Source organism: Arachis hypogaea, chromosome 12 (genome assembly GCF_003086295.3).
Source record: "Arachis hypogaea cultivar Tifrunner chromosome 12, arahy.Tifrunner.gnm2.J5K5, whole genome shotgun sequence".
Lineage (NCBI taxonomy): Eukaryota > Viridiplantae > Streptophyta > Magnoliopsida > Fabales > Fabaceae > Arachis > Arachis hypogaea.
This window is the reverse complement of record NC_092047.1, coordinates 110,412,552-110,437,936: the sequence shown is the minus strand read 5'-3', so window position 1 is coordinate 110,437,936 and position 25,385 is coordinate 110,412,552. Positions and strand designations below refer to the sequence as shown.

At 35.3% G+C, this 25,385-nt stretch overlaps 3 protein-coding genes across 24 annotated transcripts; all 3 read left to right on the top strand.

The window, feature by feature from the left end:
• Positions 1-937: 937 nt before the first annotated feature.
• On the top strand, positions 938-5,576 carry LOC112730531 (DNA replication ATP-dependent helicase/nuclease JHS1-like). Of its 3 annotated transcripts, XM_072209723.1 has the most exons (14): positions 938-1,239; positions 1,346-1,461; positions 1,564-1,750; positions 2,060-2,247; positions 2,710-2,759; positions 2,914-3,007; positions 3,132-3,178; positions 3,379-3,490; positions 3,779-3,889; positions 4,024-4,120; positions 4,283-4,365; positions 4,830-4,932; positions 5,017-5,084; positions 5,304-5,576. In XM_072209723.1, exons 8-14 carry the CDS (start codon positions 3,452-3,454, stop codon positions 5,313-5,315), a joined length of 513 nt encoding a protein of 170 aa, XP_072065824.1. In that variant the 5' UTR covers positions 938-1,239; positions 1,346-1,461; positions 1,564-1,750; positions 2,060-2,247; positions 2,710-2,759; positions 2,914-3,007; positions 3,132-3,178; positions 3,379-3,451; the 3' UTR covers positions 5,316-5,576. The 3 variants fall into 3 exon arrangements, with proteins under 3 accessions (XP_072065824.1, XP_072065826.1, XP_072065825.1); XM_072209725.1 differs by lacking the exon at positions 5,017-5,084 and having other exon boundaries at positions 2,060-3,007; XM_072209724.1 differs by lacking the exon at positions 5,017-5,084 and having other exon boundaries at positions 941-1,239; positions 1,359-1,461; positions 2,060-2,996.
• A 6,660-nt stretch (positions 5,577-12,236) lies between these two features.
• On the top strand, positions 12,237-15,363 carry LOC140176863 (uncharacterized). The gene is made up of 2 exons (XM_072208419.1): positions 12,237-13,877; positions 14,662-15,363. The coding sequence occupies exons 1-2, from the start codon at positions 12,237-12,239 to the stop codon at positions 15,361-15,363; spliced, it is 2,343 nt and encodes a 780-aa protein (XP_072064520.1).
• A 2,831-nt stretch (positions 15,364-18,194) lies between these two features.
• LOC112728221 (uncharacterized) lies at positions 18,195-24,734 on the top strand. 20 transcript variants are annotated; one of them, XM_072209715.1, is made up of 13 exons: positions 18,195-18,364; positions 18,514-18,545; positions 19,193-19,266; positions 20,203-20,370; positions 20,448-20,502; positions 20,591-20,719; positions 22,252-22,901; positions 23,099-23,193; positions 23,288-23,350; positions 23,443-23,532; positions 23,639-23,701; positions 23,806-23,868; positions 24,133-24,734. In XM_072209715.1, the coding sequence occupies exons 8-13, from the start codon at positions 23,188-23,190 to the stop codon at positions 24,397-24,399; spliced, it is 552 nt and encodes a 183-aa protein (XP_072065816.1). In that variant the 5' UTR covers positions 18,195-18,364; positions 18,514-18,545; positions 19,193-19,266; positions 20,203-20,370; positions 20,448-20,502; positions 20,591-20,719; positions 22,252-22,901; positions 23,099-23,187; the 3' UTR covers positions 24,400-24,734. The 20 variants fall into 20 exon arrangements, with proteins under 20 accessions (XP_072065816.1, XP_072065814.1, XP_072065809.1 ...); XM_072209713.1 differs by having other exon boundaries at positions 20,200-20,370; XM_072209708.1 differs by adding an exon at positions 18,672-18,695 and having other exon boundaries at positions 19,193-20,370.
• Positions 24,735-25,385: the final 651 nt, after the last annotated feature.

Here is a 25,385-nt window from a genome sequence, read left to right as displayed (position 1 = left end):
TCCTGTAAAATTTTTCAGCATCTTCAAGGGTGGTAAAGGTCATTCCAACCTTCGGAACAAACTGGTCATCAACAACAGAGAGAGGCTGCAGAATACACCATGTCAAAAATTAAAAATACACCCAATCATTGCTGATATAATACACCCGAACCGCAACAACTCAACTAAAATAACAAAAAAAATCATAAACTGTAAATACACAGGCTGCAGAATACACCATGTCAAAAACTAAAAACACACCCAATCATGTCTGATATAATACACCCAAACGACAACAACTAAGCTAAAATAACAGAAAAAGCCATAAACTGTAAATACACCCACACTTCTCACAAAAATACACCCAAAAAAGTTCTAATCTATACCCGAGCGTCTGCTACAAATTCCAGATAATTAATCAAAACTAATACATTACATTCAATCCACAGATTCATGTTAACATGTTAGTTTCACAGTCAATGTTCATGAATTATTCAGCTACACAATGCTATTCAAATGACTGCAACAAAATTCAGAGTAATCGTATGTAAATCAAACCTCAGGAACTTCGTTAGATTTAAATTCATAATCCACTTCGCCCTGATTCAGCTGACAATCTGAGGTTGAATCATCCATAATCTTCAAAACGAGTTCAAACTTCACTACTAGAAAACTAGTTATTACAGACGGATATTTCCGACGAATTTTATCCCACGGAAATACAGACAGAATTTCAGAGGAATTTTTTGTCGGAAAATAAAAAAAATGAATTAGTATAAATTATAGACGAAAAACAGAATCCGTCGATAATTCTGTCGATAAAATTATTTTTCTTTCCGTGAGAAATGATTACAGACGAAAAATCCGTCTATAATTAAATAGACAAAACGCTACGTTTTATTAAATTATTACAGACAAAAAATCCGTCTATAATTTAAATTTTCTGTCGAAAAATATTAGATTAAACCTAATTCTACCCTCACTCTCTCGAGCTTCATTCACACTCCCTTCAACTAAAACGAGCTTCTTCCTCTCTCCTTCCACGAGCTTCTTCTTTCGCCGCTGCTGCCGCCGGTTGCGTCGTGTCTCCTCATCGCTCCCGGAGCCTCCCCCTCGTCCCCACGCGCTTTTCCTCCTCCTTTGGCCACCATTGGCGTTTTTCTTCCACCTCTTCGCCACCGTGTCCAACATCGTCATCCATGAGATTCTCCTCGGAGCAACCACCAGGCTCCCCCGGCAACACTCCACAGCTATAAAGAGGTATACTCTGATTTTATGATTCTGTTGCTTAGGGCTCAATTTTTCTATGCCAATTTTAGGTTTATCAATTTTTCTTTGCAGTTTCTATCTTCTCAAAACAATTTAGGGTTTTATTACAGAGACAGAGATGGCAAGCTTTCTGTGAAGGAACTCCAATCCTCTGATTCCATTGGATGAATATTCGCTTGCTGTTATTGATTTTGTTTATATTTAAGGCCCATGGTACGCATTATGCATTATTACTTGTTCGTATAAATTTGCTTTTTAAGTTGATATGTGAAATGTATTTACAATGTTTCTTGTATTGTTTTTTTTTTCCAATAGGTCTTGCTCCTGAAATACCTGAAGATCTATACCACTTGATCAAGAAGGCTGTCTCAATCAGGAAGCACTTGGAGAGGAATAGGAAGGACAAGGACTCCAAATTCAAGTTGATTTTGGTAGAGAGCAGGATCCACCGCATTACACGTTACTACAAGAAGTCCAAGAAGCTTCCACCCGTATGGAAATAGTAAGTATCAAATATGCATTTTCTTTAAATCACAACGGTTTCTTAATGTGCCTGAACTTTTATTTTGATGACTAGACACCAGGATGATGCATTTCATGAGTACTTTCATTTTTTAAAATCCTTGTGGTTCCCTGAATTAGGTTTTGTGTGGTTCATATTTTAATTGTGGTGAGCTCAGTTCTGATTTCTGAAGGAAAGGAAGGAGAAAAAGTTGGTATATTGAGCAGTGTTGATATTCTGACTACTTAGGCAGCCACATAATTAGGCATTGGTTAATGTTAATTTGAATCTGGAATTGGGTGGTTTCAGGTTGAGAGGATCAGTGTTAGTAAGAGAACATGGTTGGCAGGGGTGGTTCGGGGACTGGCTCTGGGTGTGGCTCTGGCTCTGGCTCTGGCTCTGGGTCTGTGCAACCACAATTCATTGCGAGCACTGGCTCCAATACGAATACGCCCCTCATTGACAACTCAGATGTGGATCAAGTTGTTGTGCCTGATGTCTGTTTCCCTCTTCTCCATTTATCTCCCTCTCCTTTACTTGCACACGCCATTACTAAATTATGTTTCTTTTCTTTTCTTGCATTTGTAGACCAGAAGCTGGAAAAATCTATTTTCTTACAAAGAATTTAGATCGGTGTTTTAATCATGAGATTGTGCTTATTTCTGAAGTGCTGGCACCTTTGTAGAGCATACTCTTTCAGTATAATACCATTGTTTATATTAATGTATATCTGAGTTTGATTTTTCATTTGCTTAATACTTACAATAATATTTATTCTTCAATTTTTCTTTTTATCTTTTTTATTTCTCCCTGAGATTGGATATCCATTATCAAACATGACTAATCTTTTTTCAATTATACTATATCTACACAAAAAATTTGCTGTCAAGCCTATCCTTCACTTCATCAAAGTAGTATAGTATGGCTAAAATGACAGTACTTGAATCTTTTTTATGCAGGAAAGAATGACTCTACTGAAACTCCTAGCTGAGAAAAAGTATCCTCTCATGTAATCTAAGGAAATATATAATTAGGAAGAATTTAATTTTTTTTTCCTTGATTAAAATTGGAAACAGTAAAATAATTGAATAGACTAAAGCTATCAAATGTTTCTTTTCTTACACTTGTTATTTAATGGTTCTTGAATTGTTGTAATTTTTCAGCTACTCCTTCTCAAAGAATCCACCAAAAACTAGACAAAAGGACAAAGGGGAGCCTCTAGAAGAATTGTTTGAGATAGAGGATGGTAGTTTTGTGGTGAATGTCTTTCATGAAATCAAAGCTTGTGGTGAATGTTATTTAATGTTTTATGGCAGGATAGGGCATTTTGTTCCTTAAATTGACTAATTCTTTTTGTCACTTGTGCATCATCTTCTATCAGCCAGAGCATCATATACTGAGTTTAGAATGAAGTTTGTAAATTTTAAGGTATGAATTTTGTATATTCCTGTAATTTGTGAAATCTGAAACATAATTTCTATGATTGTAGTATAGAATGAAGTTTGTTTATGAACTATATATTTGAATTGCTGAGATATTTTATCTGGAATTTGCATACATATTCTTGTTCCTTCCTGTTCTTGTTATGACTTGATTTTGGCTCCTCCTTCTTGTCCTTGTCTGAGCAGGTATGGGGAGACCGAAGGAAGATTTTTCTTCCTGATTTAGGATTTGTCCTTGTCTGAGCAGGTTGTGTAATCTATGCCTTTGTTGAAGACTTTTCGGGATAAAGATGACAAGGTTGACGAATTGCTTACTTCACCAACTCCCATGTTAAGCATCTCTCCAATCTCCAATTAAGCAGCTCTCATGTTACAAGATTTTCCTTCATATAAGAAATTATTGATCCTTATATTCTGGGTCTATCAATTTATTTCCATGTTCAATTTTTTTGGTGTATTTATTTATTTATTTTATCCTATGGCGTATTTAAAGCCCTTTCAGTTTTAATTATCTGAGGTGAATGCCCCTATATTCAGAGAAATATTTGTGTGCTTGCTCATATTTGTGTTTATTGCTAACTTCCAGGTTGCTGGCAGTTTTGGTTGCCTTAGGAGAACTGTCTTAGATGAGAGGCTAAAATGCAATGAGTACTCTACTACAGCATTGACTGGAACCTTGCTTCACCAAATTTTTCAGGTCTCTAAAATTCATATTGTATCGTTTTTATCTATCTCTCATCCTAATGATTAAGTTATAAAGATTCTGGTTCTTTTTTTTTCTTCACATTTATATTTCTTCTTTGAGTGATGCTTTTTGGTTCATTGGTGTAGGTTGGGCTCACAGAAGACAATCCATCTATTGACTTCTTGGAAGGTTACACAGAAGTGGTATTACTTAGGAACATTGAGAATCTGTATGCTTGTGGAGGTGTGAATTTGTAGTATTGTGTCTATATATGTATCATGTATTACATTATGCACCTCAAGTGTGGAATATATCAGGAGGAAATTTTATTTGATGTAGTTATTGAGATTTTCCACTCAAATACTTCATGGGGAGTATTAATTCCTCTGCATGTGAACATTGCAGTAAATGAAAGTGATGTTCGGAAAACCTTGATTGATGCTGTCCCGAGAATATTGAGTTGGATTTTACGGTTCACAAATAAGGAGGTATGTCAAAAAAGTGAGTGTTTTCTTTTGAAACTTTCTGCTGCCAAATGTTTCTGACTTAGTATGCCTATGTTCAATGTAAGAGAGTGGTTATGCTATGGTGGTCAAAGGAGGTAGAAGCTAGAAAAGAAGTTTTAAGATATTTTGAAACTGGATTCCCTAAGATGTATTTGGAAGTAAAGTTCATATTGAAGATCCCATTTCATTTTGTATTATTGGATGGATAACAATTAATTACTTGTTGTAAAATGTGTAGCTGTGAATGTAATTGGTTGGATATTATGGCAGAGTATTGAGAATATCTGCAAGTATATTAGCAGAATATTTGCTCATTCAAATCTGCAATAATTCTTTTTATATATTAATTTATCTATTTATTTATTTTCTTAGTAAAGTGTTTAATTTCTTTTACTCTTTTTGTTTCTTGGTTAAATGTTGTGACTGATGACATGGAGTTTTGGCAGGAAAATGAAGATCCTAATGTTTGTTTTGGATTTCACAATAGGCCTAACAAAGTTACCATATCTGAGGCAAGCTCTAATCTAACCGATTCGTTTTATCCATTAGGTAATGTCTATAGCTCCTCAATCCCAAATCATGATTACTAAACTTAATACCCTTGTCTAATCTAGTAAATATCATTTAGCACAGACATGCATTGTAAGAGAACTACAAATGGAACATGTCACAGTTATTGCACAATGTGTAAGAATTTATTGGTAATATGTTTATTCATTTTTTTAATTGTTTTATTTGTGGTACTTTACTGCTTTAGTTATAACACTGTTTTTACATAGGTTAAATTATTGTGAACGGCAATTGTCTTGGAAATTATTTGACTTTCAAAATTTGAACCTGTTTCTCTTTTTATAATATGTTTATCTGATCTCCTGCAAATGGATTATGATTTTTAATTGAAAATTGTTTGGCTTATGCAGTTTGGATCTTAGAAGAATTGAACAAGTCGTCAGGAGAAAGAGAAAACATTGAATGAATCTTAGAAGAATTTGAACAACTTTAACTCAGTTTGGCCTTAATTTTAGACTAGGTTTATGTTTATATTTAGGCAATTCTGATAGTGGTTAGCTACAAGAGCAGATTGTTTTATACACCTTTAGTGTATGTAACGGTACAGAATTTACAGATTTTTTTTTCAATGGTATTTGTTTTGAATTATAGTTGATGTATCAATTTGTTTGTGTTTTGAATTATATTGACTTGTTTGTTTATAATACTTTTCTTTTAATTTGATAATACGATGAATTTGTTTATTTTTTGAAATAATATAAATATTCAAATACAAAATAGATAAAAATTTGTATTAAATTTATATTTATTTTATATGAAAACAAGTTTTTGCAATGAAAAAATCTTAAAAAAATTATATTTTAACTTACTGATAGATTTACAGACGGATTTTCTGTCTGTAATCAGAGTGTGAGATGATTTTCTGCCTGTAATTACAGACGGAAAATCCGTTGGAAAGTTCGTCGTCTCCAGAAAATGAATGGAGAATTTACAGAGGGAAAATCCGTCGGTAACTGGTAGAAATTCGTCGGTAACTTTCCGACGAAAAAAATCCGTCGGTAAATAATTTCCGACGGGGCTTTTACAGAGGGACAAAATCCGTCGGTAACCAAAAATCCGTCTGTAATAAAGACTAAATCCGTCTGTAAATCTGTCTGTATTAATTCATTTTCTAGTTGTGCTTTGATTTCAGAAAACAACAAATCGAATAGAAAACGAAGCTGGAGTTGCAGAGAGAGGAACTAACGTAAATGACGAAGAACATACCAGTAAGAAAGGAGGGGAAAAGAACGATCGAGAAGAAGTAGGGAAGACGCGCAAGAAGAAGAACGAGCAAATCTGGAAATAAGGAGAATGAAGAAGGAAACAAATCTTTTCAATTTGGTAGTTATATATACGCGGGATCTTTATATAGCGCGTGTATTGGACGTAGACCTTGCAGCGCGTTTTTTGTATGCAGAGCTTTTTTGTATTCAGTTTTTGCAGTGCTTCGGTATTTGGTTTGAAAGGAATTCTAGGTTTTTGCAGATGATCTCAGAAAGGAAGGTAAGGTCGTTAGAGTCGGTTCGTTCGTTTCATGGGAACTTTTCAACGAGCAATCGGAAGCATACAAGGAGAGTGTTCTCCCTGCTGCTGTTTCAGCTATGTTTAGCATTGAGCATGGATCAAGATTTGGGTAGGAGAGAATCATTGGAAGCAATAGGCATTGATCGATTCGGAGCTAGCGCTCCAGCAGGAAAAATATACAAAGAGTTTGGCATCACAAAGGAAGCTGTTAATGCTGCAGCAAAATCACTTATCTAAGATGTATTAGTTTCTTTATTTTTGTTTCTCCCTTGGTTTGAGTTGATGATTACATTTAGAGGGAAATTTGCATGAGGCATGTTTAAAGGGCATTCCTTTACTTGAATAAGGAATAGGTTAGGTTACAGTTGCTTGTGATTCTCATTTGAGTTTCTTAGATCAAAGCAGGAGATGGAAGTTTTCTGAACTTGTAAGAACACTTTGAACAGTTGAGTTATGCATTTACCACACGGTCAAAATCAATTATTCTCATTGAATAACATTCATGGTGGTTCATCTTGTTCTCTGATTTGGTATTTCAACGCATAATATCTACACCGCGCTATACTAAGTAAAGGAACATAACTTACAGAAATACCATCCTGTACTTGTAGGGAAAAAAAAGATACCACCCAGTTGGTTTTCAAAAGCATAACCAGCTTAACAAGAAAAAGATCTTTCCACCCCCAACATCAAAACAGCACAAACAACCTCCAAGATTTGGTAATCACTTAGAATTCCAAAAAGTTGGAGATTTTAGTTCATTTACCTAGTCAAAACCAGTTCACAGTTCCATGAAAATTAATCTCTTATTCTCTTGTCTAGTACTTTTTAGCATATAATATCAGTATTTAAAACAAATTATGAAGACTATGAAAATTCCTTTTGCAGTCTCAATTCATATGTACTGTTGTTTGGTGGTGTCTGGTGTGTAAAATATAAAATTGTGATTTTTGTTTACAGAAAGAAAAATGGAGTATTTTGATTGCTGACTTAAATTCCAAAATTATGGCTTAGAAAATATTACAAGAGTGTTACTTACCTCTATGATCAACATTGACAATGAAAACAAATTAATGTATACATCAAACAAATCTGCATGATTCATAACGTATTATCAACTATATTCGATACAATATCTTTACATCCATAACAGATGCCAGACCTTAAGATGGATTTTGTAGCAACTTCTTCGGTGTAGCCACTTGCAACAATCTTTTTTATTGCACTCTTAAAAATGGTGTCCAAATTGCTCAAGAGAAGTTCTTCCAATTGCACTTCTGTGAGATTACTCCAATCAGCATCACTCAATTCATCCACCTCATGCTCCTCCTTGGGTTGGCTAATCCCAACTTCTGAAGAAACCATAGGACTAGACAATCCAAGTTCAAGCTTCAACGCATTAGAATGATCTCTGATTAACACTGCACGGGTCAAAAACGGAGGATTCCTCATGACCTGCTGTTGTTTCGAATTTTTCGGCAGAGAATTCATAACTAAGGCAAAAATTAAGATTGACAAGGAAAATTCAGAGTAGTAAGTTACTAAGTTCACAATATATTATAACTTTGCATCAATTCATAGTTAGAAGTTAAAACGAACAAGAGGATTATAATGCATTGCATGTATTCAATAACAGAAAAAATTACTACCTGCAACCTGTGATGTGTAAGTGTAACTTCCTAAAACATTAAGATAGATTAAAAAAAAATGTGAATAGATATGTATATTATTAATAGTAAATTAATAAAAAGTCACTTCTCAAAAACATTGATTCATCAATCTCAGAGTTAAACTAAGCATCCCCAGTTGAAAAAGGTCGGAAATTTGAAGTACCCAGATAAATTGGGTCACGTAGCAATACTTGAGATTCAAGCAGTGATCAGAAAAACGACAAAAGAAATTGAAGAAAAAGTCTATGATTCAAGATCCTATACCATAAAAAAATGGAGAAAAAAAAGTTATCTTACCATTATTCTTATTTGTTAATCTCCACCACGATCAAACCTCACACCATCTCATTTAATTAAATTTCCAATTAAACTTTAAAAAAAAAGTTATCTTACCAGATCATATGTACCAATTAGAAAATGAACAGCGCCTTAAATCCAAGGTCGGACAAGCAATTACATTAAAAACATGAACAACCAAGCCTTAATAATTATCCACTCAAGAGAGTAATTTGCCTCATTAATAACTATAATCATAAAACACTCATTCATAGTTGATGCACTGAAATAGAACTGAATCTATCATTACTTAATTAACTAAGCTTGATCACAAGGAAAAGAAATATTACAAATCAAATCCCATAATAATCCAAAGCAACCATATAATGCGGAGAGGAGAGGGACGGAGAACGGCTAGTGGCTGGTGCGTGATTCTATGCGTGAAGACCGACGGAGAGGAGGCGCGGCTACGAGAAAGGGGAGAGGGTGACGATAAAATGCGGCTGTCTGGCAGGGGGATGAGGGGTGAGGTTACTCTTTAGATATGTTTTTTTTTTTTTTTGGTATGAATAGGAAATGAGAAATTAGATTAGGGTTAATGAGAAACACAAAGTAATTTTGTAGTGTATATGAATAATGAAATGTATTTTGGTTTTGATTTTTAAATTGATTCAAATATAAAATTATAAACTGAAGTTAATTGAATTTTGATTAAATTTAAAGGATTAGAGTGATTTTTCTCCAATAGAAAAAAAAATGATATTTAAGTTTTTTTAATAAAATTAAATAAAATTTATTTTTTATTTTTATTAAAATATAAGGATGATTTAGTAAAATTATTGATATAATTTATATTTTAAAAAAATTAATTATTAACGTAAAAAATATAGTCCACATGTCTTATTCTAATTTGTTCATATTTTTATTATATCGGTACGTATAAATTTATTATCTTATGGTAGCAAACACCATCATTTTATTCTTCATTAGTTTGCATTGATGAGCACAATCATGGTAGCTGGCTCAACTACTTAACAGAATCATCACTCCTATCACTAATTCTAACAGACTTTCTAGCCAACCTCTTAAATAAGGTGTTATTTATATACTCTATGACATGTTTAAAGAGGATTAGAAAAATTACGTTAAATTATTATGGTTTGGGAGCTACTAGATAAAGACGTCTAAAACGTTTTTTTTTTTACATATTTTTTAACAATTAAAATTTATTTTTTTTTACATATTTTTTAACAATTAAAATTTAATATATGTAATCGATTAAACCGTATTATTTCTGTCATAATTAGATCGGACAAATCGATTTGGCCAAAAAAATCCATTAACTAAGTTTTAAACCGTATTTAAATTAATATTTTTTTTATAAAAAATGACTACAATATCTCTATTATAGAAAATAATTAAAATACTCATATATATTAATTTTGAATTTTAACTCCATGATGACACGGAGAAGAGAAGAATTAGAATTTAAAATTTAGGATTCTTATATATATATATATAAAAGAGTATTTTGTCATTTTCTATAATAAAGATATTGTAGTCATTTTTTATAAAAAAATATTAATTAAAATTTAATTCATCGATTTTTTGGCCAAATTAATTTATCTAATTTAATTTTGACAAAAATAATATGTATTAAATTTTAATTACTAAACAATAATTTTAAAAAAATGACGTTTTTAACGTCTTTATCTAAGTGACTTTCGGATAGTTTTCTTTAACCTGGATAGCAAACCAAGTGACTTAACTATAAACACCATCTTCCAATATTTAAACTTATAAGAACAATGTACGTACAATCACATAAAAAAGAACGTAACAGCAACGCTGCTTCAATTTCATTTATTTTTAAAAGAAACTATGGAACTAACATTCCTTTCATAAAACTAATCAAGTAGGAAGCTCAAGAAAAAGTGCTTAACATCCATTATATCCGATTCTCAAATCAAACAGTAGTTACGTATTGAAATTCTTGTTGAGATCGGTATGTAATTTTACTTTCAAGTAACTAATTGAAAATTGTAATTGAAAATCGTAAATAATTTATTGCAAGTGAAAATAAATTTTAACATGAAAAATTTTATTTTTTCTAATTATGCGAGACTACCATATATAGGGTTGATTAACAAAGTAGATATTTTTTTTAAGTTAGATTGTCTATGTTGTATTATACTTCGTTGAATTTATGAAATATATGATTAAGATTGATAGTTAGAAATTTTGGAGTGTTTTAATTATGGGAGAGACTTTTAAAATTTTTAAAAATTTTGAAACACTTAATTAATAAAATTTAGCTACAAACTCTTTTATGGACAATGTAAAAATAATTAAGCGCTAATAGCTCAAAATTATTTCTGGATGTATGATAGGGTTTATTCAAGTAGAGAATTTGAAACCTTTTTTTGTCGAAGACTTAGACAAATTCTTAAATATTTGTCTGTTGTTCGATGGTGACCTAAGATTGAGTAAGGTTAAGTGTCTATGTGTCAATTGTAAATATGCTAAATTTAAGATGATTAACGATGTTAAATGTGATCTAATGATAAAAGAATTTATGCCAAATTATTGGATTTTGGTACAACACGAAAAAAAAGTCAAGTTAAAAGTAATTTTGGTGTAGATGGATATTATCGTGATGATGATGTACTGGGTGTGATTTTCTGAGAGAATAACGTGTGTGTGGTCTCGTACAGTACGATGGATATATCTTTTTGAACGTTAAATTGGTGTTTATAAGAGGTTTGGTGTTTATAAGAGGTCAATTAAAAATAAAGCCAAGGTATAAATTATAACGAATCTTTCTAGAGAGCTAATAGAGTATCTGTACAATGTGTATAATAGGCTGTTTATTTAGTTTAATATGAGTTAAAAATGAACATCTAGAATAAAATACTACTAATTTATCAAACACAATACACTCATATTATCCAAAATAACCATTCGGGTATCAGAGATAATAAACATCTGATATCCTACTGAATCGAACACAATACAATCCATTATACACATTATACAAATACTCCATTAGCTTCCTATACTTCCTCATAACAATTTTGTCGATGGTCTTTTACCGACAACATTAATTACCGGTATTTTCTTATTCACTGAACCCTTAACTTTTAAGGACCATAAAATTGTATTGTAATTTTTTAATTTCTTAACTCTTTTTATGTTCAATGTACGAGATCTACTATATTATTTTTTCAATAATGAAAGTAGTATATATATATATATATATGATCCGTTAGACTAAAACAACCAGATAGCAATGAATTTGGAACTGAGTCAGCACACAACCCTTCCACAAATCTCTCCTGGAACCACTGAAATCTCGAGAAACAAGCCACCAATGAAGATCCCATCCAAATCGGTAACAAACAGATATGCATAATTGCCCTCGGTAAATCCCATTATATACGAATGACTCACTCAGTCATAGGTACGTTATTCACTCTGAATATCATCTCTATTATTCATACTCTTATTTACTTGAGCGTTGGAGTCCCTTTGCAGGTATCCAACGCCGCTTCCCCGCAAGAAGACAACGTTTCACTCCCTTTGCTCCAAGGAAAGCCAGTTCGAATATCACGAGAATGAGCTATATCTCGGAGTCTATTTTCACACAGGAACATTTGGCGCCTACCGTGGGACCCAAATCTCTCTAACCCCAGTTTTCTTTATTTTGCATATCTCTTCATTTCCTTTTGCAGGACACGAGAGATGGCGGACAAGCATAGTCATGCTCCCTCCGACATCAATTAGGCGGAAATCTTGGCAATCAATGAGGCCCTCAGGGCCGATAATCAAAGAATGGCTGAGCTCTTGCGACAGATGGAGCACGACTGTACCAAAGAAGAACACAAAAATGTCGAGCACAAGGAAGACAACGACAAACATACTTCGGAAACTAGACAAACCACCCCCAAAACCACAAAGACAATTATCAAAAGAACCAACCCTTTCACAAAAGAAGTTATGAGCTTCAAAATGCCCGAGAATCTCACCCTGCCTTCAACCCTAAAACCCTACCAAGGAATAGGAGGCCCAAATATCCACATCACCAAATTTTATGCCATGATGTTCATGAATAAAGAGTTTGTCCCCATCCTATGCCGAACCTTCCCAACCTTTCTGGATGGAGCCGCCCTCATCTGGTTCTCTAACCTACCCGAAGGTTCCATCTCAAACTTTGATGAGCTAGCCAACCAGTTGGTCAATCACTTCGCTGCGTCTAAAATATATGTCCACAACTTTGATTATCTGAGTACCATCAAACAAGGGCCGAACGAGAGCCTAAAAGACTACATGACCAGGTTTGCGGAAGCAACCAACAAAATACCCAACCTAAACTCCGAAGTACATCTCCATGCCCTTAAAAGTGGCCTCCGGCCAGGAAAATTCCAAGAATCCATAGTAATAGCGAAACCTAAGACCCTGGCCGAGTTCCAAGAGAAAGCAACAACTCAAATTGAAGTTGAAGAATTTCGAGCACTACGAAGAGCAGAAAAACCTACTCCAAATAGGGAAGAAGAAAGGCAAAATAGGCACTTAACCGGCAGGACGAACCAGAAATCATTCAGACTAACTCCTAAGTTCGACAGCTACACTCCCTTCAACACGAAAAGGGAGGACATTGTAAAAGACATTCTGCATTCCAAACTCATCAAACCCCCGAACAGAGCCGGTACATATAAGGACCAGAGGCACGTGAACAGATCTAAGTATTGTGCTTTCCACCAAAAGTACGGCCACACTACAGACGACTGCGTAATAGCAAAGGACGTCCTCGAGAAGCTGGCCCGCCAGGGACTGTTAGACAAATACATTGACAGCCGAGGACGAAGGAGGAGTATCGAAGGCCTCGACCATCAACCCAAAGAAACTGACAACTCCCGAGACAAGGGAAAAAAGGTAGACAATGATAACAATCCACCCCGCAGAATAATAAACTGCATTTCTGGTGGTTTTGCAGGTGGAGGATGCATGAACTCGGCAAGAAAAAGGTCGTACCGAGCTATGATGACCATGACAGAGTCAACTTTATCCCAACCTGTCAACAAGGACAAATCGGAAATCTCATTTAGTCCCGAGGACTATAAGGCTGCTGATCGAAATCTAGATGACCCCGTAGTCATCACAGCACAGGTCGGAGAACCTCTGGTAAAAAAGATCCTGATGGACCCAGGGAGCAGTGCGGACGTGCTGTTCTACTCAACATTCCAAAAAATGAATCTGAGCGACAAAATCCTCCAACCATCATCCGGAGAACTGGTAGGTTTCTCAGGTGAGCGAGTGTCTATCCGAGGTTACATCTGGTTACAGACCACCTTTGGAGACTATCCCAACAACAGAACCTTAGAAATACCATATCTTGTAGTAGATTGCAAAAGTCCCTATAATATCATCCTAGGCAGACCATCATTAAATGCATTCAATGCTGTTGTTTCTACCGTACATTTGTGTGTCAAGTTCCTTTCGCAGGATAACAAATTGTCACTATCCATGGAGACCAAAAGGACGCCAGACAGTGCTATAACGCCAGCCTAAAGAGCGAACAACCAAAACAGCCTGATCAACAATACGTCCAGGCGGTGTATAACTCGGAACAACTATCCCCCTTGGTAGACCTAGATCCAAGGACCAACAATCAAGAACGACCAATGCCAATCGACGACCTCACTAAAGTTCAATTACCAAGCAACGAAGACAAGTATACATACCTCGGCAACGCACTAAGAAATGACGAGCAAACTCAAGTAGTCGAGCTATTGAGACAAAACATTGATTTGTTCGCATGGACACCAGCAGATATGTCAGGAATAGACCCCAACGTCATCTGCCACAAGCTAGCCATCAACCCGTCAATGAGACCTATAGCTCAGAAGAAAAGACACCTCAGCACTGACAAAAGGACGGCCTCCCTGGAGGAGACTCAAAAACTACTAAACGCTGGCTTTATCAAAGAGCTCAGATACTCCACCTAGTTAGCCAATGTGGTAATGGTAAAGAAGAACAATGGTAAGTGGAGGATGTGTGTGGACTATACAGACCTCAACAAGGCCTGTCCAAAGGACGCATACCCCTCCCATGCATTGACAAACTTGTTGATAACTCTTCTGGTTTTCAATGCCTAAGTTTTATGGATGCCTATTCCGGCTATAACCAAATCTTAATGCATGAGGCTGACCAAGATAAGACTGCTTTTATTACTGACATTGGTAATTTCTGTTATAAGGTTATGCCATTTGGACTTAAAAATGTAAGCGCTACCTATCAACGCCTCATGGACAAAATTTTCGCAAAGCAAATCGGAAGAAACATAGAAGTCTATGTCGATGACATGGTGGCAAAATCAACACACATGGCAAACCACGCCAAAGACCTAACAGAGATATTCCAACAACAACGAAGATACAATATGAAACTAAACCAAGAAAAATGTGCTTTCGGGGTACAAAGCAGAAAATTCCTCGGCTTTATGCTTACTTACCGAGGTATTGAAGCAAATCCAGAAAAGTGCCAAGCGATCCTAAACATGCGAAGCCCAAAGACAGTCAAAGAAGTCCAACAACTAACCGGCCGACTTGCAGCACTGGCCAGATTCCTCCCTCGTATAGCCCACCGATCACATCACTTTTTCAAGAACCTGAAGAAACAAGAAAAGTTCTACTGGTCCGAGGAATGCGAAGCAGCCTTCACAGAACTAAAGACCATACTTTCAGCCCCTCCAATCCTCCAAACACCAGAAATAGGTAAACCACTTTATTTATACCTATCTATCACTAACAATGCTATCAGTTCTGTATTAGTGACAGAAATAGGAAAGCAAGAGCATCCAGTATACTTCGTCAGCAAATCACTTCAAAACGCCGAGACTCGCTACCCAAAGTTGGAAAAACTAGCCTTAGGTCTAGTCACAACAACCAGGCGCCTATGACACTATTTCCAAAGCCACACCATCGTGGTCAGAACGGAACAACCACTAAGACAGATACTAACGAAACCCGAACTAGCAGGAAGATTAATCAAGTGGTCAATCGAACTATCAGAATACGACATCCAATACTAATCCAGAGGTGCCATCAAATCACAAAGCACTAGCCAACTTCGTTGCAGAACTTACTCTAGAAGACCAAGCTCCTAAAGACAACATATGGACGCTATATGTCGACGGAGCCTCAAATAGCAACGGCTCCAGAGCGGGAATACTCCTCGAGGGTGATCACGGAATACAATACAAACAATCACTACAATTCACTTTCCACGCAAGCAATAACCAGGCCGAGTATGAAGCTTTAATAGCAGAACTGCAACTAGCTCATACCATGGGCGTCACACAGATAAACGTCAAATGTGATTCTCTCCTAGTAGTACAACAAGTAACAGGTAACTTTCAGGTAAAAGACCCCCTATTAAAAAAGTACAACACAACAGTTAGTAATCTTATAAGTAATTTTTAGAAATTTAATATTTCCCATATACCTCGAGAGCAAAATAACAAAGCGGACCTCCTCTCAAAATTAGCAACAACAAGAAATCAAACCAAAACATCCATACTATCCCAATTAACACTAGACGAACCCAGTTTTATGCTAACAACAATTTTGAGTATCCTGCAGGAAGACAATTGGAGATCACCCCTCATAACTTACTTGAAAATAGGTATCATACCAAACAACATCCAAGATCCACGAAAATTCAAAAGAAGAGCAAGCTTCTACACCATAGTCGGAACCGAGTTGTACAAAAGAGGATTTACAAGACCTCTATTACGATGTCTAAGTACAACAGAAGCCAAATTGGCAATAGACGAAGTCCATGAAGGAGTCTGTGGCACACACATCGGCGGCCGAAGCTTAGCCGCCAAAATTCTTAGAGCTGGTTATTACTGGCCGAAGCTTAAACAGGATTGCATGAATAAGGTCAAACACTGCGATCAATGCCAACGTCATGCACCAATCATTCACAACCCAGCCGAGCAGTTACATACATCCGAGATATGTTGGTCGTTCAACAAATGGGGGTTAGATATCCTCGGACCATTTCCCCTACTCTAGGCCAGGTTAAATTTCTAATTGTCGCTATAGATTACTTTACCAAATGGATAGAGGCTATACCATTGGCAAAAATCACTTCTGAAAAAATGATTTCCTTTGTATGGAAAAACATCCTATGCCGCTTTGGTATTCCTCAATTCATTATTACTGATAATGGCAGACAATTTATAGATCAAAAGTTCACAAATTTTCTGCAAAATTTCAAAATAATCAAACAATTTTCTTCTGTTGAACATCCGCAAACTAACGGCCTAGCCAAAGTCGCCAATAAGATCATTTTGCAAGGCCTTAAAAAGAAACTAGAAGATTCAAAGGGAGAATGGACCGAGCTTATCCCTGAAGTAATATGGAGCTACAACACCACCGAGCAATCATCAACAAAGGAAACACCCTTCAGGCTAGTATACGGATGCGACGCCATGATACCATTTGAAGTATCCCTACGAAGTAACAAAACCACAAGTGCAAGCGAAAGCGACAACATAGAGAAAAGAAAAGCCGAGCTTGACCTCATAGAGGAAGATCGAGACAAATCAGCACTTCAGCAACTAGCAACAAAACGAGCTATAGCTCGGAAGTACAATAAGAAGATCAAACCGAGGATATTTTCGGAAGGTGACCTCATACTCAGAAAAATCGAAGACATACGAAAACCATAAGGACATGGCAAACTAAGTGCAAACTAGGAAGGACCATTCAAAGTATACAAAGTCGTTGGCAAGGGGGCTTACAAAATACAAAAGCTTGATGGAACTATCTTACCAAATACATGGAACATATCCTCCCTGAAAATGTATTTCAGTTAGTCTATAAGTCAGACACGGTGGTGCACTCTTTTTCCTACTACCAGATTTTTCCCTAAGGAGGGTTTTGCTGGAGAGGTTTTAATGAGGCACACCACCCCGCAATTTCTCAAACAAATATATATTACAAACTAAACATCTACCCCTATCATTCCCCTTTACTAAATATTGTATTCCAGCAAACAATATTGACTACCGACGCATTTGAGCGTGCCTATCGAAAAACAAAACGGCTATTGAATATGCCAATCAAACACTTCTCTAATACTATGACTCAGAGCAAACCCAACCAACCGCCCACAAAACAACATTAACAGCAGCATAACGTTCCTTGATAACAACTATAATCCAAACCAAATAACGCGATACATTCATAAACAATAACACAACACCCTAAGCAAACAATCCAAGGCAAGCCAATAGCAAAGGACACTACAAAAAAAGTTGGTTAAAACATCATTAATATTAAGGCGGTTTCCTTAAAACGCCACAATATTCATGAATTGAGGCGGTTTATATCACTGCCATAATGTATCTGTAAGTCAGGGACATTTTTGGCAGTACGAACCGCTGTTATCTACTATTTAATTAGAAGAAAGCCCAACCTAAACCTAATTGCGAGTAGAAGAGAGTAAAGCGTGAGGAACGAGCTTCTCCTCTAGTGGCTTCTTCTCCTCCATTGATGCGAGCTTCTCCTCTATTCTTGTGAGCTTCTCTGCCATTGATGCGAGCTTCTCCTCCATCGAGCTTCTGCGTTCTATGTTGTGCGAGCTTCTTACCCTAACTCGTCTTCTCCGTGTCCCTTCTCATTTCTAGCTTTTTATACGAAATTCTCATCCTCTTCTTCCTCATCTTCTTTTGATTTATGATTTGTTACTTCCTCTCTATTTATTACTATTCTTTCAATTCATTGTTTTATGCATGTAAGAGTTGCGTTGGTGTGGCAGAATTCGAAAATGACATCACTGCTGCTCTGCAAGCTTCTCCTCCATCAATGATTCTTCCCCTCCATCGATGTCATGTCCATCAATGCTTATCCTCTGATGGTACATTTACTTCCGTTGATGCGATTTGCGAGGTATTCTATTAGTTTCTGTTCTTCGAGCTTTTGTTCTCCTCATCAACCTTATTTTGTTTGATTCTAGGTTTTAATTATTCTATGCTAACTGCTACTTATTTTATTTAATTCCAGGTTTTGATTTTCTTCCTTGTTCAATTTATTTTTAGGTCAGAAATCAGGGATTGTTAGAAAAAATTGAGTAAGGTCTTCACTGAATTTTTTCATAATTATAGGATTGATTAGAATCATGTGATACTTGTTTTCTCCTGGTATTATGTGCACTGTGAACTGCATTGATATTCTTCTTCATGTTTTCTGTTTGCAGAAAAAGCTTTTAAGGAATTTACTAGTAAGCTTTTAAGTAGTTAGTATTCCATTGACATTTTCTATTAAATTGATCACCTTGTGTTACTTTTTACAGGAATCTTGATAACTCTAATCTATCTGGACATTTGGTATCTAAACTTGGGAAGCTTAAGCATTTTATAATATCTATATGCTATATATACTATGGTTAAAATTTTGGTATGGTGACGTGGGTTTTCTAATGTCAAATGTGCACATATAGCTCTAGTAGACTCTGTTTTCAATTTTTCATCTTAAGTGCTCTTAATGTACTTAATGAATTTTTGCAATTTTTCAACTTAAGTGCTCTTAATGCATTTTTCCCCCTCAAGTAGACTCTGTTCACGTCTTTCTCTTTACTTTAGGTGTGAGGTTTGTAATGCTCTTCCTTGTTAATAATAATCTCTTTTGTTTCCAGTTGTAGCACAAATAGTAAGCCCTTTTCTTTCTATTTGTCACTTTGTTGGTGTGCATTAATCTCTACTCTTTCTTATGTTGTAGATATTTAGAGCACTTGCTTATCTTCACAACAGCATTGAAGTATGTCACAGGGACATAAAACCTCAAAATTACTGGTATATTTTTATAGAAACTTGTTTATTTAATTTCTCATCATAAGATTAATATAATCTATTATATCTAATGCATCAAAAACCCCTCCACCACTTCATGTTGAAAATGGCTTTCCTTGGTCTTTGATATACCTCAGTCATATGTGAAACAAGATTAAACATAAAGCAATTGCATAAAATTAGCAAAATAGAAACTCAAATAGCTAGACCAATATATTTATCTATTTTATTTGGTCACATTGAATCTGTATTTAACAAAGTTTGGTGGTGTATTAATCATACAATATCTCTAACCTTGCTTTAATATCAAGAGATGTTTACTTTATACAAATTTTTTTCAAAATTTTCAATAAATTTTAATTTTATTTTGGTTCATTTTAAGTGCTGGGTGAGGATATGATCTATGGCATTTCCATAATTTGGATTCTATATTTTGGTTGGATAATATGCTAAGTTATTGGCTTTCTGCAGTTTTCCTTATTAAGGGGACTCTGGAAAATAAACTAAACCGAATGCAACACACTAGAGTATATGTTAATATAGTATGGTTGATGTGGTTTATGCAGTAACCTAAGAATATGGTGTTCATTATGAGTGGCCACTACAAAAAAATGTTGGTAAAAATGGCACTAATTTTATGGCGGGTTTAAAGAATTGCCATTATCTTTGTTAATTTCGGCGGCGCTTGTAAACCCCGGTTAAATTAGTAAATAATTAGTCAATAAATTATTTTTTAATAAGGAGGATTAGAAATGTGAATATTATATTAAATTAGAATAGAGCTCGTCGAAACGAGAATTTTGACACCAATTTCAAAAAAATCGATCAAAAATTAGACCGAACGGGCCGAGCCGGTTGAACCGGGCCCAAACCGGGCCCGTGGGCCCAACCGGCCCAGCATTTAATGAATCCAAGTCTCTCTTCTCCCCCATTCAGCAGAGGCAGCGTGAAACACATTTAGGGGAAGAGAGAAACGAAGAACGTTTCCAACCCTCACGGTAAATTTAATTTGCCGTAACTCCTCCGTCCGAGCTCTGATCGCCGCACCGTTTGTGGCCACGCGTCCACCGCGTCGAGCTCTACATTTCTACCGGAACAATTTCATAGGTAAATCATTATTTTATTCTCCAATTTTTGGGAAATTAAGTGGAGGTATTAAATTTCTTTACTCTTTGATGTTTTAGGATCCAATTAGCTTGAGGAAAACGTTCACTCTTGCTTATGTGAAGCTTGGGTAAGGTGAGAAAATCATAATTCCATTTTAATTTCATTTAATTTGAGCTTTGAGTATTAAATTGGGTATATATGTGTTATAAATGTGTATTAGGTTGTAAATAAATAATTGGAGCTTGAAATTGTGAATACTGGAGCTTGGAGGAAGCGGATTAGTTGAGGTTTTGAGGGCTGTGTTCTTTTAGGAAAATTGTCTTGGAATAATTCTTGGGAATCGGCTAAGGTATGGTTTAGGTTTCTTGCATTTAATATATAATGTTCTGTGAAAACTTAGGCTAGATGACCATAGGATAAGTTAGAATGCAGGTGTATATTTAATGTTTAGTAATGGGTTGATGAATATGCTTGGTTTGGTTTGGTGATTTGTTTGTAAGATGATATTGGTTGCTAGTTGGATCTTTGAAAGGATATGTGATTGAATTGTTAATTAAATGGCTATATTTTAGTTTGGTTGAATGATGATTGATGAAAAGATATGGAGCTTGTTGAGGATTATTGTTAGCAATTTGGATTGGTGGTAATAGGTTTGAAAATAATTGGAATGGAAATTTTGAATGAAAAATGAGGTATTTTGTGTTAAAATCCTAGGATTTGTGAACTATGATTTTTAGTTGAATTTTGGTTGTTGGGTTTGAATATTGTATGAGTATAATTATTGATCTGAGGTAGATTTATTGTGGTGATTGTTATGATGATGAGGAAGGGTATGTTGAATTGAAAAGAATATAGGTTTGGACCGAAAAGGGTGGCAAAGTCCGAGTTTTAGAAGAGATGCTGCCAAAATTTTATAAAAATTAGAGATTTTGTTTAGATGATTATTTAAAAAGATTTAGATTCAAAGGTTATATGGTTTGATTTTGAGTTATTAAGAAAATGAGCATGTTTTAAGTTTGATTCATTTAGAAAAGAATGAATTATGTTTTGAATTGAAACTATTGATGGACGGAATGGGAGGTGTGATAATGAAAGATAAGGATTGAATATGATTGATGTATGATGATGAATGAGATGCGATTGAGAATGATGTGGATGTTGATGAATTATAATCGAATTATTTATATGGCTTGAATAATTTAATGATCTGAGATACGAGGTTCCCTGGATTAAGTGCCGTGGCTTGCCACCACGTGTACCAGGTTGAAAACTCGATACTCTGTTGACCCTACGACGTAAGTGTGACCGGGCACTATATAAATTCCCGGGAATGTTACCCCCATTGAGTAATATTGATTATTTGAGATAAAGCTATGCATAGACTCTTGGGGATGCACGTCGGGGGACAGTCTAAGGACAATTCAGACTTGTCGGGTTGGCTGGATAATCGACAGATGAGCTTCATCAGCCATAGGACAGGCATGCATCATCTACATATTACTTGAATTACTTGCTTGTGCTTTAATTGGGTGTGCCTATATGTACTTGCTATGTTAAATATGTATTTGTTACCTGCAGTATTTGTAACCTTCTTGTGCTTGCCTTTATCTGTCTATTTGTCTGTGAAAATGCATGATGGAGTTGGAGATATGGAGGAATGGCAGTATGGGACCTAGATTTAAGATTAAGTTAAGTTAGGTTTAAATATTCTTAGAAACCACCTTTTATGGCTTCTGTTTAATACTTTAAACTCTATAATCTGAGTGTCGGCGTTCTAGGATTGCCTCTGGCATTCCCAGGACCTTATATATTATGTGTGTGGCACCTTTACCATACTGAGAACCTCCGGTTCTCATTCCATACTATGTCGTTGTTTTTCAGATGCAGGTTGAGAGGCATCTCGTTAGGCGTCTGGACTCTTGAAGCGGAGTGGTTACTGGGTTATTTTGTTATGCTATGATGTATATATATGTACTTAGCTTTCTCTCCACATAACTTATTCTTTTTGATCCTCCTAGAGGTGTATGGAGAGGTAGGATTTATTTTATGTACATTTAGGTTTTGGATATGTATATATATGTATATATGTGTGTATATTCTCCGACCAGTCTTGACTTCGCAGGCTGAGTCAGGAGCTCGTTATTGTATCTTTGACTCTCTGTTCCTGTTTTGGGTTACTTTACACTTGACAGCGGTAGCTTTCTTAGCATGCAAGTTAACTCGTTTTTCGAGCGTTGCGCTTTTATTTCACGATTTCTATTTCCTCTATTCTTCAAGGCTCCTAGCATATTATAATTCTTCTGCTATTATATATATACATTTTATTTTAGAGGTCGTAATACCACATCACCTCTGTTTTACGACTTAAGCGTAAAGCTTTGTGTGGTAGGGTGTTACAGCGCTAACTTATTTGTGTTCTATGATTTGATTTTCAATCTGGCTCATCTCCTCGCCTCGGCAAGCAATGCCGTTGTTGCTCCCTTCAGCAAGCTTCTACAATTTGGTTTCGCCATCTCTGTCACTTCTAATAGGTAATCTACTTAATCTTCTTCTTTGATTTTTTCCTTCCTCTTCGTACTTTTAGATATAGTTCATGCCCTAGCTAGTAGGAAGAAGCAAAGAATGCTGGTTCTTTTTTTTTTGTTATTGTGTATTTTAACTTTCATTTATCACTTATGTAAATAAATTGCTTGTTTTATATCATTTATTTGCTTCCCTTTCTGCACAGGTTACCTTGGAAGAGACCATCAATAAATTACAAAGTGAAAATGAATGGGAGAAGCAAAACCAGATCATTGAATTTGAATTTACGGTTTAATGACTGTATGGATAGCTCTCTTCTCTTATTTGAATATTATTATTATTCTTATATATGTGTTTGGCTATTGACTGGCATGATTAACCTGATCCCCTGCAGGCTAGTTTGGAAATGAGAATTTCACAATTACAGAGTGAGAATAGTTCCTTACTTGAAAAAGAGGTGAAAGACTTAGTATTGTGTTCTTTTAAGAGTTTGGAGCGTTGAGTCTGTAAAGATAAAATTTTTCATATTTAATTTTGTATCACATCCAGGCTGAATTGGTGGAAAAGGCCACTCAGGTAGCCTTGGAAGAGACTATCAATAAATTAAAATGTGACAATGAATTGCACACACGAAAACAGGTGAATCAATTTGAGTGAACAATTTTGACTAATATTTGGAATATTGTTCTTATATGTGTTGGGCTGCTGATTGCTGGCCTGGCATGCCTAACTGGATCACCTGCAGGTTGGTTTAGAAATGAGAATTGCACAGTTAGAGAGTGAGAAGAGTTCCTTGCTTCAAAAAGAGGTGAATGGCTTGAAAATTATTTTTCATTCTAACACTTGGGAGCATCGAGTTTTAAGAACTAGTTGTTAAAATAATTCATTTCCTATATTGTTTTCACTTTTCAGGTTGGATTGGTGGAAGAAACCAAGTGGTTGCTGAGTGAAAAAGAAATTTTGAGCCTTAAAGTGGTACAAATTGCATTGAAATTAACATTGCTAATGACTTGAGCTTTCTTATGTTAAATTAGTTTTTAAATTATCTTAGCATCATCAGTAGGTTGCTGATCTTTATATGCTAATGAATGACATCTATTAGCATTAATTCTGTGTCGGGCAATAAAATTAGTTACTGTTAAGGCACTTTATCATGTTAAATGTATAGGGTTATGTTATATCCTTGTATAGTTTCGTCAGATCTCATTAAGAGGTGCATTGGCCATTTATGTCGTACAGGATTGGAAATTTGAGAAAAAATCATCTGATATTTATACACCAGACAATATTAGTGACAATGCGGGAAGCAGTGGAGGCAATGTTCCAACATCTGAAAGGGACATCGATGAAGAAGCACCACTAATTACATCATCGTCAAGGTTATCTCATATTGGACGCACGCAGCTAACAACCATCCAACAGGAAAATGAAAAAAAAAACAAAGAGAAAAAGAAGAAATCAAATATAAAATTCATTTTAGAGTACCCATTTGGAGAAAGAAGCTAGAAAGAGGAAGCTGAGTCAATTGCACTCTATTCCTCTCATTCTTTTAGACGATAGGTTCTTATAAGGCGATCATAATATGCTTTGTTCTTTGTAATTATTTTGTTGAGTAGAATGCATCATTTCTAGCCTGTGCATTATCTTTGACCAGAGGTGGAGGACATAACTGGCCCTTATAGAAAGTCCCCTATTTTGGAAGCTCAGTTATTTCATTATTCTTCCGGTTTTTTAATGCAACATTCCAAAGTTTAGTTTTATGTTCTGCAGTAGTCAATGCATTTATGATTTCTTGTAATGACTGAGACATTCAATCTTATGGGTTATGATTTCTTGTTAAACTTATTAATCTGTTTAATACTTTATTTATAAATTATGTAATATTTTATTTATAGGTTATGATTTCTTGTTATTGTGAAATTTTAAACAAAAAATTATTTGTTTAACACGGTAAAAATGACGGTTAAAACTACCTTTTTAAATAATAAAAAATGTCACTTTTATCTGGTAAAAATGGCGGTTTGTAGCTGCCATTTTAAATAACATAAAACGTCATTTTAAAACGGTAAAAACGGCGGTTTAAAATGTCATTATAACCAACCAAAAATGCCGTTTTAACCAGGTAAAAATGACGGTTTTAAATGCCATTTTAACCAACCAAAAATGCCACTCTGCTAGGGTAAAAATGGCAGTTCATAAACGCCGTTTTAACCAACCAAAAGTGCCATTTTACCCTGGAAAACCGCCATTTTAACCTATCCAAAAAACCGCTGTTTTATTTGGAAATAATGGCAGTTTAAACCGCCATTTTAACCTATCCAAAAACCACTGTTTTAACCCAGAAAATTGTGGCGGTTTTCTGAAAACCGCCGTAATAACCAGAATGGCACCCAGAATTACGTCGCTTTCTAAAATCGTCGTTTCTGGTAATAATGGCGGTTCAAACCGCCATCAATACCCAAAAAAACCGCTGTTTTAACCAGATTTTTTGT

Excerpts from the sequence above, each read along its gene's own strand:
- LOC112730531 (XM_072209723.1), top strand. The coding sequence starts at position 3,452 with ATGCCTTTGTTGAAGACTTTTCGGGATAAAGATGACAAG. Across the intron at positions 3,491-3,778 it reads TTCGGGATAAAGATGACAAG|GTTGCTGGCAGTTTTGGTTG; the intron begins GTTGACGAATTG and ends GCTAACTTCCAG. Across the intron at positions 3,890-4,023 it reads TGCTTCACCAAATTTTTCAG|GTTGGGCTCACAGAAGACAA; the intron begins GTCTCTAAAATT and ends TCATTGGTGTAG.
- LOC140176863 (XM_072208419.1), top strand. The coding sequence starts at position 12,237 with ATGGCTGAGCTCTTGCGACAGATGGAGCACGACTGTACCAAAGAAGAA. Across the intron at positions 13,878-14,661 it reads TCAATGCTGTTGTTTCTACC|GTTATGCCATTTGGACTTAA; the intron begins GTACATTTGTGT and ends TTCTGTTATAAG.
- LOC112728221 (XM_025778269.2), top strand. Across the intron at positions 23,351-23,442 it reads GTTCCTTACTTGAAAAAGAG|GCTGAATTGGTGGAAAAGGC; the intron begins GTGAAAGACTTA and ends TATCACATCCAG. Across the intron at positions 23,533-23,638 it reads AATTGCACACACGAAAACAG|GTTGGTTTAGAAATGAGAAT; the intron begins GTGAATCAATTT and ends GATCACCTGCAG.